General features: G+C 37.3%; 1 protein-coding gene across 1 annotated transcript in view; it reads left to right on the top strand.

Moving 5' to 3' along the window:
• Positions 1-16,732, top strand: part of LOC134795691 (GTP-binding protein REM 1) — a 227,832-nt gene that overhangs the window by 186,121 nt on the left and 24,979 nt on the right. The window contains exon 2 of the mRNA XM_063767624.1: positions 1,332-1,538. Coding sequence (XP_063623694.1) covers positions 1,332-1,538 — 207 coding nt within the window. The remainder of the gene's footprint in view (positions 1-1,331; positions 1,539-16,732) is intronic.

Here is a 16,732-nt window from a genome sequence, read left to right as displayed (position 1 = left end):
ATACAATAATATATCAAATGGCGTTATAACAAATGTATGATAGTTTTATTATAATTATATTAAGCATTACACAACCCGGGTCCAGTTAGGAATTGGCAGTGTCAAACTGTCAAAGTTAAAGTTGAGGTCATGAGAACAATGTTAAGCCGACCACCGACTAACAGGCCGCCGGACGATATCGGCCTGTCAGTTAGAACAAAAAATTGATAGCTCCGAACAACTGACAGGCCGATTTCGTTCGGCGGACTGGTAATCAGTGGGCCCCTTTAGAGATATAGTCTAGCGGTTAGCGAACGATAAGTCTCGGAACTGTCAAAATTTTGTTCTAACTGACAGGCCGATACCGTCCGGCGGACTATTAATCAGTGGGCCCCTTTACATTAAACTGCAACTGCAACTATTATTAAAACAAACAAAAAACCCGACTGACGTCACAGCAACTACCCCCACCATTTTCAAGCTTGTCTTCTCATTCTCATATATTTGTGGTCAAGGCATTACACTGAATGCATCGATACCATATTCACCCATATCCGAGACGACATGAACGAAAACTAACCTAAAGCCTGTGCCGCCGCTGTATTAATAGACTATTTATGTCATTGTTATAGGGTTATGTCAATAATAGGAAAGTCTTCATATTGGATGCAGATCGTATGCCACTCCCGTCTCCCGATCTTATTTTGAAACGACCTTGAAGACCACTCACGCTAATTTGTGCATGCAAACAGAAGGGTTTAACGGGTCAACCCCGGGTTGGATGGTGCAAGTGGCGCTAAGTGGGAAAGATAGGGGGAGAATTACCCAATTCTACGTCTTACACGCAAGCAGAAGCTACTTTAGAATAATTATGAAACACTTCTGTATAATGAATGTATGTTAATTAAAACAGGAGGTTTTACAGTTACAAAGAATATTCTTACTAATATCGCAATGCAAAATTATGCGCTGGCTTTGACTTTGTGCATTTGAAAATGAAACAACGGAGCGGTGCTGCGTGGTTTCTTGCATAAAGATAATTTATGTTTATGACACCTGACGCTTTAGAACTGAGTTTATATTATTCATGTTTTTTATAATATATATCCACTGGTCTGGTCACGCAAACAACGCATTCTTTATGGTATTTTTGTGTTTAAAGTTTAAACTGATTTACCAAGGCCGTTACGGCAATTATGATGAACAATTAAAAAAAACGATTGATCAGATGTCAATGTTTTCTATTCTCATTTTTTTTTATCGGCGCGTAAAATATGTACAAAGTATACCTAGTAGAATATGGACAAATAAACTACCTGAATGCATTAATTAATATTACTCCCTTGTTGCAGGAATCGTGAACCGCGGCGACTCATTCCGCCGCCGCCGCTCCCGATCCGGCTCGCTAGCACCGTCGCCTGCGCAGCCCGAGCCCAGCGAACGACGTGTGGTCGCCCTACACAGGGTCGCCATGGTCGGTGCGCCTGGCGTGGGGAAGACTGCCTTAATCAGCCAGTTTCAGACTAGCGAGTGTATTAACGCGTATGACAGACAGAGAGGTGAGTAACGTGCTGTTTCATGTGTAGCTCCACTAAAACACTGTTGAGGAATTTTAATTTTTTTAGAATTTTTGTTTAAGGATTTTTATATAGGGTTGCTATGGTTCCCGCCTGGCGTGGGGAAGACTGCCTTAATAAGCCAGTTTTCAGACTAACGAGTGTATTAACGCGTATGACAGAGAGGTGAGTGCTGTTTCATGTGTAGCTCCACTAAAACACTGTTGAGGAATTTTAATTGGCTATATAGGGTTGCCATGGTTCCCGCCTGGCGTGGGGAAAACTACGCTGATTAGTCAGTTTCAAACAAGCGAGTGCATTAACGCGTATGACAGACAGAGAGGTGAGTTACATGCTGTTATTGCCCTACATATTATTCACATTGTCATGGTTGGCTCTCTGAGTTAGGAAAACTGTTCTGATTAGTCAGTTCTAGACTAGTGAGTGTATTAACCCGTGTGACAGGCAAAGAGGTGACGTGTTAACATGCCGTTTCATGTCTTCCTCCACTATAACACTGTTGAGGAGGTCGCGAACGTGTGGTTTCCCTACACAGGGTTGTCATGGTTACGCCAAATCTTGGGAAAACTGCGCTAATTAATCAGTTGAGTACTTAGAATAAATGTAGTTTCATGTACACAAATGCCCGAATATTAAACACCTAAAGCTGATATGTGAAAAACAATGAAATTATATCGCGGTAGACCCGTTTGTGTAATTAAATATGTGTACAAAACGCGAGAGTTTAAAGTGTTATACCTAAAGCTGATATTCCTAATACATAAAACACCTAAAGTTAATGAACGAAATACCTATCGTTGATATACATTACAAAATCCCTAAAAAACACATTGATTTTAATAATAAATTCTCCCTTTCACAAAAACACAGGTATATAATTTGTATAAGCGTTTGTTAATTGTTACGCATCGATATTAGGTACATCGATAAATAATCCCCAGTAATCCATCGATAAAGGTACCATTAAGCTTCTTTTCATTTCGTGGATGTAACGGCGGATTCTGTTTTAATAATTTGATATGGTTTTCATCTCATTTCGATACGACATTAAGTCGTGTTATCAGGCATCCAATATGTGCGAGCCTTCTAAGCAAATCGTTGTCAATGTTGCAGTCCATTGAAAATAAGGGTGAGCAAAAATACGTACCCTAAATTCGCCATAACATTATGACAAAAATAAAAATTATGACATAACTTCGCCTTAACTAGCATTAACTCATAATTCTGTAACTGTAACTGTATCGTGGGCGTTTAGTAATTCAACATGTTTGATATGTTTTACTATCATTTCAGAATTAAAAAAAAATATCAGGCTAATAAGTTGGGGACGGATGTCAAAGTTAGGATATTATAGAAGTATAATTTTTTACCTTATCCACAATAATATTTAAACGCAGTTCTATTTATTGCGAATTCAATGAACATGTAATATTTCTTGGTAAAATTGTTTATTATTTAAATTTTTTAGGCGAAATTGGGCACCAACGGTGAAGTTATGGTTCCCTACCGTACATCATTTTGAATTGCTACATTGATGTTTGCTTATGAGACGACTGAGCAAGCAGATCGTATCAAAATAAAATCAAAACCACATTAAATTCTTAGAACAGAGTCGGCCGTTTTATTTCGCTTTACGGTCAACAATGGATCTTTTTTATACTTTTTTCAGCCATTATTATACTTGTTACCTGATGAAACATTTTGTTAAAATCCGTAACAATGTTTAACCATTTTCAATAGGATTTTTGCTATAGGAAGTTTCTTTGAGAACTTTTGATCGAATTTACGATTTGAAAATTGCTTTTAAATTAAAATACACACTTTTACACAGTAAAAACACACACGTGTACATATTTCTTTATAAAATGGCTCTTTTGGCATTTCGTGCAGCTATTCAGTCGGCTGCATTTCTTAACAGTATTGTAGCGTAGCGGGACATTACTGCCTACATTGCCGCAAATGTCAAAATCGATGTTTCTGCCCGAAATTTTGACATTTGCGGCAGTAATATCGCGTTACCATACTGCTGGTGTAATCGGAATTGGAACAGTACAGTCGCCATCAGATATATCGGAGCGGCCGAGTTGCTCACAAATATCTGAACACGCCTCTATTGTCAAGGCGTTAGAGTGCGCGTTCAGATATTTTTGAGCACCTCGGCCGCTCCGATATATCTGATGGCGACTGTACAATAAAAATTAGTTATTATTACTTACATATTCTTACATACTCACTAAAATATATCAGTAAGAACCAGTTGCACAATTGCACATGCCTCAAATACCAGAATAGGGCATAGTCTAATAAAACATGGTCTTCTATTCCCAGAGTGACACAGGCCTACGTCACAATAACATGGCCGCTATATATAGCGCTATCGCATATTATCATATAGCGCTGTCGCATGATGACGTAGGCTTGTGTCAGTTAGGTGACCTAGAAAAGACGGGAATGGAGTACCAGGCGGAGTATATTATTATACCATGGAATAGGGTATTTTCCTACTAGTCAAATCAGTTACTTTTTTAGAACTGTCAAAACGATCTGCTAATATGGTATTTATATGAAACATTACATCGTGACGTCACTGTCAACTCACCTACTTTTTATATTTCTATCCGATTTATTAAATAGAACTTGTATTTAAAAATAACTCCTATCTGTGTTTTTCTAATAATTATCTGGTGCTTTATTTCATGCATGGTGTAAAATAATTTATTTTAAATACAGTATAATACCCAATTCATGAATATAAATTTTTAAACAACGATAAATAAAAATTTATTAAGGTGCCGTAGGTTTCAAATTTAATTAGCAATCATGAGGATTTTCTCTAGTGACTTCATCTATTTCAGCGGTCGGCAACCTTTTGGCAGCCAAGGGCCACATAGTAGTTAATGGAGGTGACGCGGGCCGTACTTTGTTAATATTTATGACTTTATGAGACATTGTCGTTTGTCACTATTACATACAAAATAGCCAAGGCGCCTCTCGGGCCGCAAGTGACAGATTCGCGAGCCGCATGCGGTCCGCGGGCCGCAGGTTGCCGACCGCTGATCTATTTGATCCAGATTTTTTGATTTTCGCTTTATAGAAAAAATCACGAACACAAGTCTAAAAGCACTTTACAAGGTCTATTTATGCACAAAAGCTAAAAATATCAAAATTGCTTTAAAATATGTGCAATTTTATTTTGAGGGATGCGTTGATTTTCTTTTTTGTTAAACCTTACAAAAAATTAAAATTATACATGATAACATCCGCGGTCCCGAGCACGCATATTTGTCTCCCTCACGCTTACGTTCAGTGAGAGGGAGAGAAGGACACGTACCTACGGGGCCTTAACCAGTTACCGTGTTTCCCTTTTTGTATACTTCCTTCAAATTGTAACAGTTTTTATTACACCTACAAATCAAATGAAACCTCATAATGTCAACACGTCAGACATGTTCCGTTGAAGGCAACTCATTTGTTTTATTTTACCCTCTTTCTATCCTTTTCACAATCATTTATCCTCTATAAGTACGTCTCTTTTTCACAGCGTGACGCTTGTAATTCATTATCATTAATTTGCAAGGATATACGTTTACAAATAATTTCCATAAGGTTATATGTGCTGTTTATATTTTATTGAAAATTGGACCTTATTGAATGCAGTTAGGGTTTAAATTTGACTGTGAGGCATGTTTAGAGTGTCAATCTAATATCATGTGATATGCCTGAAGCGATTACGAGAGGAGTAATATTACTTCACGACATACACGCCTTTAATTTCGGCCGATAGAAAAGTTTATTAGAGTCGAACCACGCTAAGTTTTCAACTTTTCATCCCGTACGTCATCCCGTACCTCTATACGTCAAGTATGGAGCTAATAGGGATATGTATGCAGTGATTCTTCAATCAGAAACGTCACTTTTAACAAATTCATTACCTGTGACGCTAAGTACACAACAACAACAACACGACAACACAAACACAACAACAACAACACAACACCAACAACAAAATAAAAATATTCTAACAATAGAATACACCTCCCGTACAGAAAAAACACTCGTACATATATATGCCTTCGTACACACATATGTACGAAGGTACATGTGTTATGTCCATGCAAGCTCAAACGGAGATCCTTCGCTCGCGCTTCGAGCTCGTTCGTTTGATAATATGTGGCCACATAAAGCCACATATATATGAAATTTAATAAAGAACCGTAGGTACATAGTGTACTTATATGTATAATGTCTGTTTTCTAAACTCATAAACTGAAGACTTTATAAAAGTGTGAACGCTGAAGACAATGTTAACGACCCATCACTATGACGCTGGCAGGCAATATGTGACGCTCCCCTCACGATGAGGCCACGAAATGAGCGAATTTCAGAATGCCAAAAAACTATGTTAACGCGAACTTGGAAGTTGTTAGCAGGTACATAAAAGGCATGAGATGTTCCCCTCACGATGAGGCCATAAAACTAGCGATCCTGAGAATGTTCGATGCCAAAAGACAACATCTGAGTTATTAGTGTCATTATCTTTTGCTGAATTGATTGGTTGTCTTTTGCTGGAAAGCAAAACGCGACAAGCCTCTTACAACAAATCCACGTAAATTAATCTTCAGAATTAACTGGTATCCTTCCTGTAAATATTTGTTCCACAAAACAAGAAAGTTAATGATATATAATTATGTAAAAAAAATACTTACTACTGTTGCGCGCTGATCGGAAGTGAATCTTAGCCTTTTCTCTGTCCAAAGCCGTTTCTGTCCAATCGCCGGCGCCGGTTTCGCTAAGGTATTTTTAGGGTTCCGTACCCAAAGGGTAAAACGGGACCTTATTACTAAGACTTCGCTGTCCGTCCGTCCGTCCGTCCGTCTGTCACCAGGCTGTATCTCACGAACCGTGATAGCTAGACAGTTGAAATTTTCACAGATGATGTATTTCTGTTGCCGCTATAACAACAAATACTAAAAACAGAATAAAATAAAGATTTAAATGGGGCTCCCATACAACAAACGTGATTTTTGACCAAAGTTAAGCAACGTCGGGAGTGGTCAGTAGTTCAGTACTTGGATGGGTGACCGTTTTTTTTTTGCTTTTTTTTCGTTTTTTTTTTTTGCATTATGGTACGGAACCCTTCGTGCGCGAGTCCGACTCGCACTTGCCCGGTTTTTTTCCTTCTCTCCAGCGGTCCTAGGACGTCTAGACGGTCTTCGGCCATTTGGTATGCCAGAGTCCAGAGTCTCCTATCCGAAAATGCTAGTTTTCTCAACCCGGTACAACAGTGGCCACACACGAAACGCTCACGTCGTCTGCAGCGACAGCGGAAAATTCAATCTCCTCCCCCCCACCTTCATCAACTTTTTGCGATTAATCTAGAGCCAGTAATTTTCTTCTCTGTTTTATTAACGTCTTGGCCAGATATGAGAATTAATGTTACGGACATATTGTATATTGTTATGATATACAATTATAAGCGTTTATTATATTATTTAAACACATATCATAAACACTCTATTATGTTCAATAACGCAAGTTACGGCCAACATAAAGATAAACTACCTAAAATGTTTAGATCACAACGGATACACTCACTTGTTTTTTTGTCGCTATTGGCGACATGTTTCGGGCCCGCCGGGGGTCCTTCTTCAGGCTCGAGAGCTCGCGGTGGCTGCACTCCGTGCACTGCCGTGTGGTGAGTGAATGTAGCCGTTGTGATCTAAATATTTTAATAGGTATATGTGTCACGAATTTCGATAAACTACCTATTTTGTTAAAACTAATTTCTTATCTGTGAATATTATTTTATTGCGTAATAAATGTAATAATAACATCGATATCGATTTAATAATGACATTCAAATTTTGAACGTCTCTGGAAAACAAAGGAATTTGATTTGAAATCATTAAATTTCTAGTATCATTTGATTAGACATTTTGTATTTGATTGCTCTATCTAGACGGCTTCTTCGAATGACTATATATTGTTCTTATATCCCTGCCACTCCTTTCTTTTCTAGATATTTCAATACTTACAATTAGAGTGAATAGAAATTGAACAAACAAAATTTCTACTCGTTTCATTTTTGCTACAAGAATCGCTAACGATCACATATATCTTTTCCAAGTTCCGCATATGCGGCTGTACAATCATGTCCCACTGCAATGCACTAAACAATTTACAAAATGCACTGAAAAATAGCAACATCTACCAACCGACCAGAACTAGACCAGAATACTGTCCAATATAAACTAGGCCTAGACATTTATAACTAGTATAAGGAATCAGAGGTCACCCTTACTGGTCTTTCTAAAACGCTAGGTAGCCATTAGAGTAAGTATGCATTGTGCCTTGATTGAAAAAGGTCGTAACTGCCGTGTATTTCCTTTGAAGATAAGCCTTTATACAATTTATACAAGATAGCACTGTCGCATTAGAATCACGCGACGATGTCACGCGACAAGCGAATCTAATACGAATCCAGCAACTTAGTAAATTAATGTATACTCTATGATATAGCTAATAAGGTACAAATTCTAATGACATTGGTTGAAACTTTAGTGTTGTCAAATTCAGCAATGGTGACATGTGCAAAAACGTACTCTATGATGTATGAGCTAAGGTACAATATTAAAAGACTGAAAGTTACGTTGTCGGCCTGAGGTAAATTCATTTATGATGAATAAGGATAAGTACCTATGTTTGAAATATGTGTGTGAACGAATTATTTTAAACAACAAGAAATTCAATAATGACATCAGACGAGATTGAAACCCGAATAATTTTGTATGAAATTTACTGCAACATGATTTTTTAAATATTTGCAGTGTGGTGCATGACGACTCGCATAATTACCATGATTTTATTAGACAACGCATTAAACTAGTAGTTTATATGACTGCTGCATAATGACATGCATTAAAATATGGGCGTGGATTTATGAAACGAGCTCAAAGAGAGTTTCACAAAATCATCAAACAAGTGTTTTAATGCCTAATTATGTGAAGTTACATACACTTCAACTTCAACTTCAACATTTATTCAGCAAATAGGCCACAAGGGCACTTTTACACGTCAACATTGAATTTACATCCAAGCAAAAATAACAATACAATATTAATCAATACATCACTGCTTTATCTACACACAATCATAAGCTCGTTATGATGTGTTATTGATGTGTTCAGGGGCCACATGTTATGACCGCCGTTGCGCTATTTAATCACACACTCAATAAAACGTCATCTCGACTGATACTAGAAATGAGGTTGAGGTCAAATCCAATTCCTTTGTTTTCCAGAGATAGTCAAAATTTTAAAGTAATTAAAATTTAGTTGTCGATGCCCGTGTTTTCCCGCTTTGTATAGGAATGCTACTAATGGCGCTTACGCTATTATTAACGCCGCTCCAATATTATCGCGGCGCTATGCGACCATATCTAGTGAATCTCTAATTCATTTCCCGAATCGAGCCGTTTCTTTCTAAATAACTGCTACGATATACGCTTCTTCAATTCTTCATTACAGAGATAGTTCCAACCGTAGTAGGTGCTACGAAAGTTCTACGACACCGCTACGACGCTACGCCGCACACTTGACGGTTCAAACTTGGCTATTGTTAATAGTTGAACGTGAAGATGCATTCAAAGTTTAAAATTATAGTATCCATTTGTTATTAGAGTGATTTTCAAGAAAGTGGCATCGACAGGTTAGAGTTAATGAAAAATTTTTTTTTGTGTTTTTTTTACTTTTAATAATGTAAAATATGTTTTACCACTTCAAGAACCCCAAATTTTCAAAAGGGAACGGAAAATGAAGAAGTTATTTTCAAGACATACAATAAACTATACATTGAACACAGGTTAAAGTTAAGCAGGTTACAGTAAAAAATACATTAATTTTTATTTTTTCCCTTGAACGGATAATAATACGAATGTCTCACTTTTAGCATAGATGAATAAACCTTCATACAATATTAAAATGATATTATCACATTAGGCTCCCATACCAAATTAGTAAAATAATCGAGACAAGTTAAAGTTAACATTCCGTTACAAAACCCCAGTACGGTTACCATCAGTTTGTCACTGACATAAACGCCGTCGAGAACGTAATTTACTTTCTATACATCCCGTTTGCACTAATATGCGAGTGCGAGCGAGATGTATAGAAAGTAAACTAGTGGCTCTGTGAGCTGTAGACCTCGCGAGCAGAGCTTAAAACTGAATAAATGTATGGTTCCGTTGTTTAGAAGAATTTAGAGAATCTAATTTGACCATAAAAACTTAACTATCAATTGCTTACAAAATTCGGGAATTTGTTTAGATATGCGACCTGTAGAGTAGAACATATTATTATGGACATACGAAACAATTTTTGGCTAACAGGCCAATTCAAACTTACACTGATATCAGAAAGACATCTAACTGATGTCATTTAGTTATCGTGCATTTCACTCGTTCTTGTCCGTATATGTATTGGCGCAAGCGAGACGCACGATGACTACTAAATAACATGATAAAAATATCATCCCGATGTCAGTGTACGGTCGATGCCCCTTAAGTATCCACGTCGCCATACTAATTGTATAGAAAAGTGGATAGAGTTAGACCAAGAAAAGTCTGCAGAGAATTTGACAGCACATGCAGTGCCAATGTTATTTGTGCCAGTGTCAAAATCTCTGCAGACTTTTCTCGGTCGAGTGTGGCCCATAATTTCCGAAAATCATTTTTTCTTCGAGGCAATTACTCCGTTCTCATATTTTGCGTTGCCCATAATTTCCCGAAATCATTCATTCTCGGTAGCAATTTTATTACTCCGTTCCCATATTTTCCCAATGGTTTTCTTCCGCAATCGCCTATTTTTAATATTTTTAAATTAATCTTTTCCGTATAGTTTTCGTTCTTTTAAATATCAAGGATAATATTTTCTTGTTACTGTATGTTAATAGTGTAGTAATTATATTTGTTTCTTGTAGGTATTTCACATACAACAAATATCAAAAACACTAAAATTAAAACATAATCTAAAAAACTACAAGTAAAAAACCAAACACTGTCAGCCAATAACTCTAACCTACCTATATCTGGGAGCAGATTCGTTTTTAGGGTCATCAAAAAAAAATAACCCTAACCTACCTATCTCTGGGAGCACTTTCGTTTTTAGGGTCATCAAAAAAAATAACCCTAACCTACCTATCTCTGGGAGCAGTTTCGTTTTTAGGGTCATCAAAAAAATAACCCTAACCTACCTATTTGAAAAAAACCTGGTTATTTTTTTTTAATAAAATAAAATAAACATATTAAAAAAAAGAGAAAATATGGAGATAGAGAATATTTAGTTAGTGAAAAAAAAAAGCCTACTGGTTATTTTAACTACTGGGATCAAAAAGAAAAGGGAATAAATTGAGAAAGGGGAAATTTAGTTTATGAAAAAATGTCCACGAAAAATTAAATAAAGCGAAGAAATTCCACTGGGAAAAAATGAGAACGGAGTAATTGCCTCGAAGAAAAAATGATTTGCGGAAATTATGGGCCATTTTAGCGAGGCGATCCAAATTAAAAGGCTCTAGGATAATGTTAGTTAGACTTTGCATGAGCCCGGGAAAGCGCAACGTACGAGCAACCTACAGCTAGTTCCCTGAGCCCAAGGTCGACCACTACCCTAGGCAATGTTAACCCCTGCGATTTATGGATGGTGACCGCCCATTCTAAGGGGCTGTCCATAAATTACGTCATCTATTTTTGACGATTTTTGACCCCCCCCCCCCCCTAAAATCATCCAAAAATCATGCTTCATGTGACCCTGTTTCCTCCTACGTCATGCTACCATCATCCGATGTCCAGACCCCCGCCCCCTAATTTGAAATGACGTAATTTATGAATAGCCCCTAACGTAAGTGGAAATTGACTTCTGGAACAGCCATGCCCTTGAACTTAAACCGCTAACAAAATGTTCAGACAAAAACTCAAACGAATACGCTTACCTCGCGCTTCGCGCTCGCTTGATCAATCAGCAATACGATGTTTAAGTGCAAAAAATAAATAAAAAAAGTTGCATTTACTGGGGATCGAACCGGGTACCTGTCCCATATCCTTGCTTGTAAGCGTCTTTCCAACTGCGCTATGATAGCATTTAGATGAGCTGACGAAATTTGGTTACTTATTCTCGAGTAAGAATTTAAATATCTAATCTAAAGAGAATAAAGTGTATAGTGGGCGTGCATGAACTATAGGGGGCAGCACAGGAGCCGTCAGATTTTTGGCGTGAGGCGTAAATGTGACGTTTATGCTTCCGATGTAGCCCACAAGATGACAGAACCTACTATGCATAAGGAAACGTACCTACAAGAACGGTAGATGGTAGAACTTGTTTTGGCAATGTACATGTTTCCGATTCAGGCCACAAGATGGCGGACCCTCCAACGCGCACGGTCCCTATATGTAGTAGAGGGTTATTGTCATACTAAATTTTGTAGTCACAGTAAATTTACTGCCATCTTTCGATACAGGATTAAAATGAAAATGAAAAAAAAAAATATCAAAAAAATGAATATATGTATGGATAAATGATTTTTTTTATTTTTAGAACGCCATATGATTTTGACCCATGTTCTTTTACTGATATGAGTAAAAATTGTTAAATATAAAATGGTGTCGCCATCTAGACGAGCATAGGCCAAAGGTATGGCGCCGTATATTTAAGAATCAAATTTTCTTTAAAGCCCAAAAAGCCATCATCTCTTGCAAAAAAAAAACGAATACGCTTAGCCCGCGCTTGATTTAAATACGATTTTTTTCATTTTTTTCAAAATAAAAAAATAAAATAAAAAACAACAATTGATACGAAATTTAAGTATAAAAAAATACAAAAAGTTATGTAGCAGCATACAATTACTGGGGATGGAACCAGGGACCTCCCTATGCAAACAAAAAAGCGAACGTTTGCAAAATGCGCCATGATAGTTCTTACTAAAGCTGACGAAATTTAGCTACTCATTCTCAAGTAAAAACTAAATATCAAAATACCGCCGAAACCAGCGATACAAATTTTCTGAATTTTTGGCCATTTAATCTATAAACATATATCAAACAGAAAAAACTCTTATGATATCGATACGACTATTTGTTTAGGCGACAGGTATCACGACTCCGCCATTTTAAAAAAATTCCAAAAACCGGATTGACAAAAAATTTTTATTTAGTCATAAAATTCGGTCACAAAATTTCACGAGAATCGGTTAAGAATTGCGACCTGTAGAGGAGAACATCCGGACATACGAAAGCAAAATGCCCGAGTCAAAACGTAGACCTTCGCTTCGCTTCGGTCAATAACGTTCTCGACGGCGTTTATGTCAGTGACAAACTGATGGTAACCGTACTGATGTCTCCTTTAACCACTTGTCTCTACGAAACTACGACACTTGGGTCATAATGGTACCCTACGGTGGTTAGCTTGATACTTACCTAATATTTTGCCATAGTTATGATCTAATAGTAGATTGTACAACAAGGGCATAAAGTGACCCATTTTTACCCGAGGCAATTTTTTAGTCTGAGCGAAGCGAAGACCAAAATAGTAGACGAGGGTAAAAATTGACATTTATGCCCTTGTTGTACACTCTGCTTTTCACTTCGATTGCGAGGAAAATATACAAAAAATCAAACATTTTAGGTTATTTTAACGTATTTATTCAAGACTAAAGAAAATTGTTCTTGGGCCGGTCGGAGGCGCGGGGCACGCCGATCGGGAGAGCGCCGGTCGGGGGCGCGCCGGCAGGGCTGGCAGTTTGTATGGCAGAATTTGGACTTTATTGCTAAGTCAATAAGGGTCGTAATAGATGATTTTACTTTATGCTCTAAAGCATAAAATGCAATTTTATGTCGTCTTCGCACGACATAAAGGTGCACTTTTTGAGCATGAGAAGTGAAAATATTTTTTTCTGTGTATGAGTCAGATGCAATACCGCGCATGTACAGGTTGGTACAGGTTAACAGAGAAAATATCCTTGGACAAACTTCGTGCGTGAATATTGTTGTAAAAAAATATATAGTATAAGGCCTGTGCAAAGTACATTTTAAAAGGTATTGTTTATGTTATTATAAAGCATGATATTTTATTTACATAAATTGGTGCTTATAAAATCTAAAGAACTAAAACTGGAAGAGCGATGCTTTTGGACAAGACAGGTTACAGTGAAAAGTGCTACTCTTTATTTTTTATAAACATAAGTATTAAATTTAAATAAAAATAATGACTTGGCCTCGATAAACATTGTTTTAGTTTATCTAGATACATTTTCGTTTCATATGAAAAAGAGCCAATAAACATACATTCAATTCAAAAACTCGATGACAGGTTAATCACTCATTAACATGTACTTGCAGTTTGCAGTGATCCCGCTTGTACCAATATTTATTTATATTGGTCTTTCCCCGTCATTTACTTATTATATGACGCTGAAATTGACGTCACTACACCTTATAAAACAAAGTCCCCCGCCGCGTCTGTCTGTTTGTGTGTATGTATGTTCGCGGTAAACTCAAAAACTTTTGAACGGATTTTCATGCCGTTTTCACCTTGATAGGTGATTCTTGAGAAAGGTTTAGGTGTATAATTTATTACCGTTTTGTGTAGCCCGTGCGCGGCCGGGGCGGGTCGCTAGTCGATTTAAAAGTTCTAATAGGCTTCCGTGTATATTACTAGGAACTGCTGAACTACTTCACGCGTAATATTCCTTTACTTATGCACAAACTTTAACGTTATTCATAATAAAATTTTATTCTTACATTATGGAAACTATCTTGACACCTCCCCTAATCTCTCCGGACGGAATCACTAAACCGGAACGAATGGAACTCACCCGGAAAACATGATTATGATAATGTCAATAAAATACGCGTCCGGAAAATAATAGGACGGACGGAGAGGCATTCGGACATTCTCAGTCTGATGTAATTTGACATCACTTTACAACAGCCCCTAATATTATGATAAAAAAATAAAATACACATACATGGCGCGATTCGGGAAATGAATTAGAGATTAAATAGATACGATATAGTAAAGAGAAATCTTTACTATTTCATATCTAGTGAATCTCTAATTCATTTCCCGAATCGCGGCGCCAGCCGCCATAAGATACCTTTTGCCGTATCTAGTTAATCTCTAATTCATTTCCCGAATCGAGCGAGAGTTCAAGCTGATAAACAAGACCAAGTGCGGGTAGTTCGAAAAACTCGCGCGGCTAGAAGATGTTGATGTCAACTTGAGCCAGTCTTCTCCGAGACCACGGGGACAACGCCGTCCCCGAAACGTCGGAGGTAAATCTTAAAACTTAAATACGCGATTAAAGGCCCGATTCGGATTTTGAAATAGACATCTATTAGATATCTTTTAGACATCACCAAGATACGATAACGATATGTTTAAGATCTAACCTGTCAAATATGACATTTGCGCGATTCTGGAGATACTCTTGAACGATTTCCTCAGGATATGACTTAGAGATCCAATTCACATCTAATAGATATCTTACGCTATCTAACGTAAAAGTGACATTGGTTGTCCGAATTGCGCTGCAAAAGAGAACTAGTTGATATCTAAACTATAACGTATCTAGAATGGATCTAGTACGTATCGTCTCTTGTGAATATCTTGAAGTTCGAATACGGCAGTAAGTCCCGATGTACAATTTAAATAATGTGTAAAAATCGTGAAAGTTTAAATCAGTGTTTACTTTGTTACGTATATGTATAATTAGGACGGTGATATATGCATATAAGACTGATATACATATGCATATAGAACGGTGACGTATGCACGCGGGCCGGGGGCATCAATCAGTCGCACGACATGTCGGGACATGCTGATTACTGCGTCACACTGTGTGGCCACAAAATCAGCGGTTTTTGTTTCCACCCTTGCTTCAATAAGACTTGCTTCAATAAGGCTCTGTTATTGATCCGTGAATCTTGCCTATACTCTGTATCTTTAGGTACTTCAATAAAAGTAAACAAATAATATGTTTTCGGGTAGTTATAACATTTATTGATTAACCAACCAAATACAAAACCACTTGGATCTGTCACTAAACGTCCTGACTTTAACCTACATTATTTGATCATGTAATGTTTTCATCTACCCTCAACTGGCTTAAGAAGCCATTTGAGGGTAGATTTTAATTACTCTTTTTAGGGTTCCGTACCCAAAGGGTAAAACGGGACCCTATTACTAAGACTTCACTGTCCGTCCGTCCGTCCGTCTGTCACCAGGCTGTATCTCACGAACCGTGATAGCTAGACAGTTGAAATTTTCACAGATGATGTATTTCTGTTGCCGCTATAACAACAAATACTAAAAACAGAATAAAATAAAGATTTAAATGGGGCTCCCATACAACAAACGTGATTTTTGACCAAAGTTAAGCAACGTCGGGAGTGGTCAGTACTTGGATGGGTGACCGTTTTTTGTTTGCTTTTTTTTTCTTTTTTTTTTGCATTATGGTACGGAACCCTTCGTGCGCGAGTCCGACTCGCACTTGCCCGGTTTTTTAAATACCTAAAGATACAGACTATAAGTACCCTTAATACATATATTGTGACAACGATATTGAATAAATATTGGACATTCTTACACAAATTGACTAACCCCACGGTAAGCTCAAGAATTAACAAATGACAGATATCGCAGATATTATTAACAAATAAAAGTATATCTTCATATGAAAAAAAAAAAAAAAAAAAAAAAAAAAAAAAAATTAAACTGAGAAGTGTTAAATGGGCCTCGTGGTCTGGGCGTCCTACTCGCGTATGGTGGCACAGCTGTATATGTACCTGTACAGTGCGACATAAAATAGTATACTTAAATGAAATAAAATGGAACTAAAAAATTTTCACAATAAATTGTTGCCATGTTCAAGCATTTTACGTCAAAAATGTGACAGTTACGTAGAAAGTGTCGCCCTTAATAATTTTTTACAATTTCTTGTCGGACTATACTTCTCAACTAAAGAGGCCCACAGATTACCAGTTCGCCGGACGATATCAGCCTGTCAGTTGTTCGGAACTGTCACCTTTTGCGATTAACTGACAGATTGATATCGTCCGGCCAACTGGTAATCTGTGGGCCCCTTAACTTATCCCAGATCTTTACTAAATCGGCGTTTACCATTTTCAT

The sequence above is a fragment of the Cydia splendana genome, chromosome 12 (genome assembly GCF_910591565.1).
Source record: "Cydia splendana chromosome 12, ilCydSple1.2, whole genome shotgun sequence".
NCBI classification, from domain to species: domain Eukaryota; kingdom Metazoa; phylum Arthropoda; class Insecta; order Lepidoptera; family Tortricidae; genus Cydia; species Cydia splendana.
The sequence above is the reverse complement of the archived record's forward strand: the minus strand, read 5'-3'. Positions and strand labels throughout refer to the sequence as shown.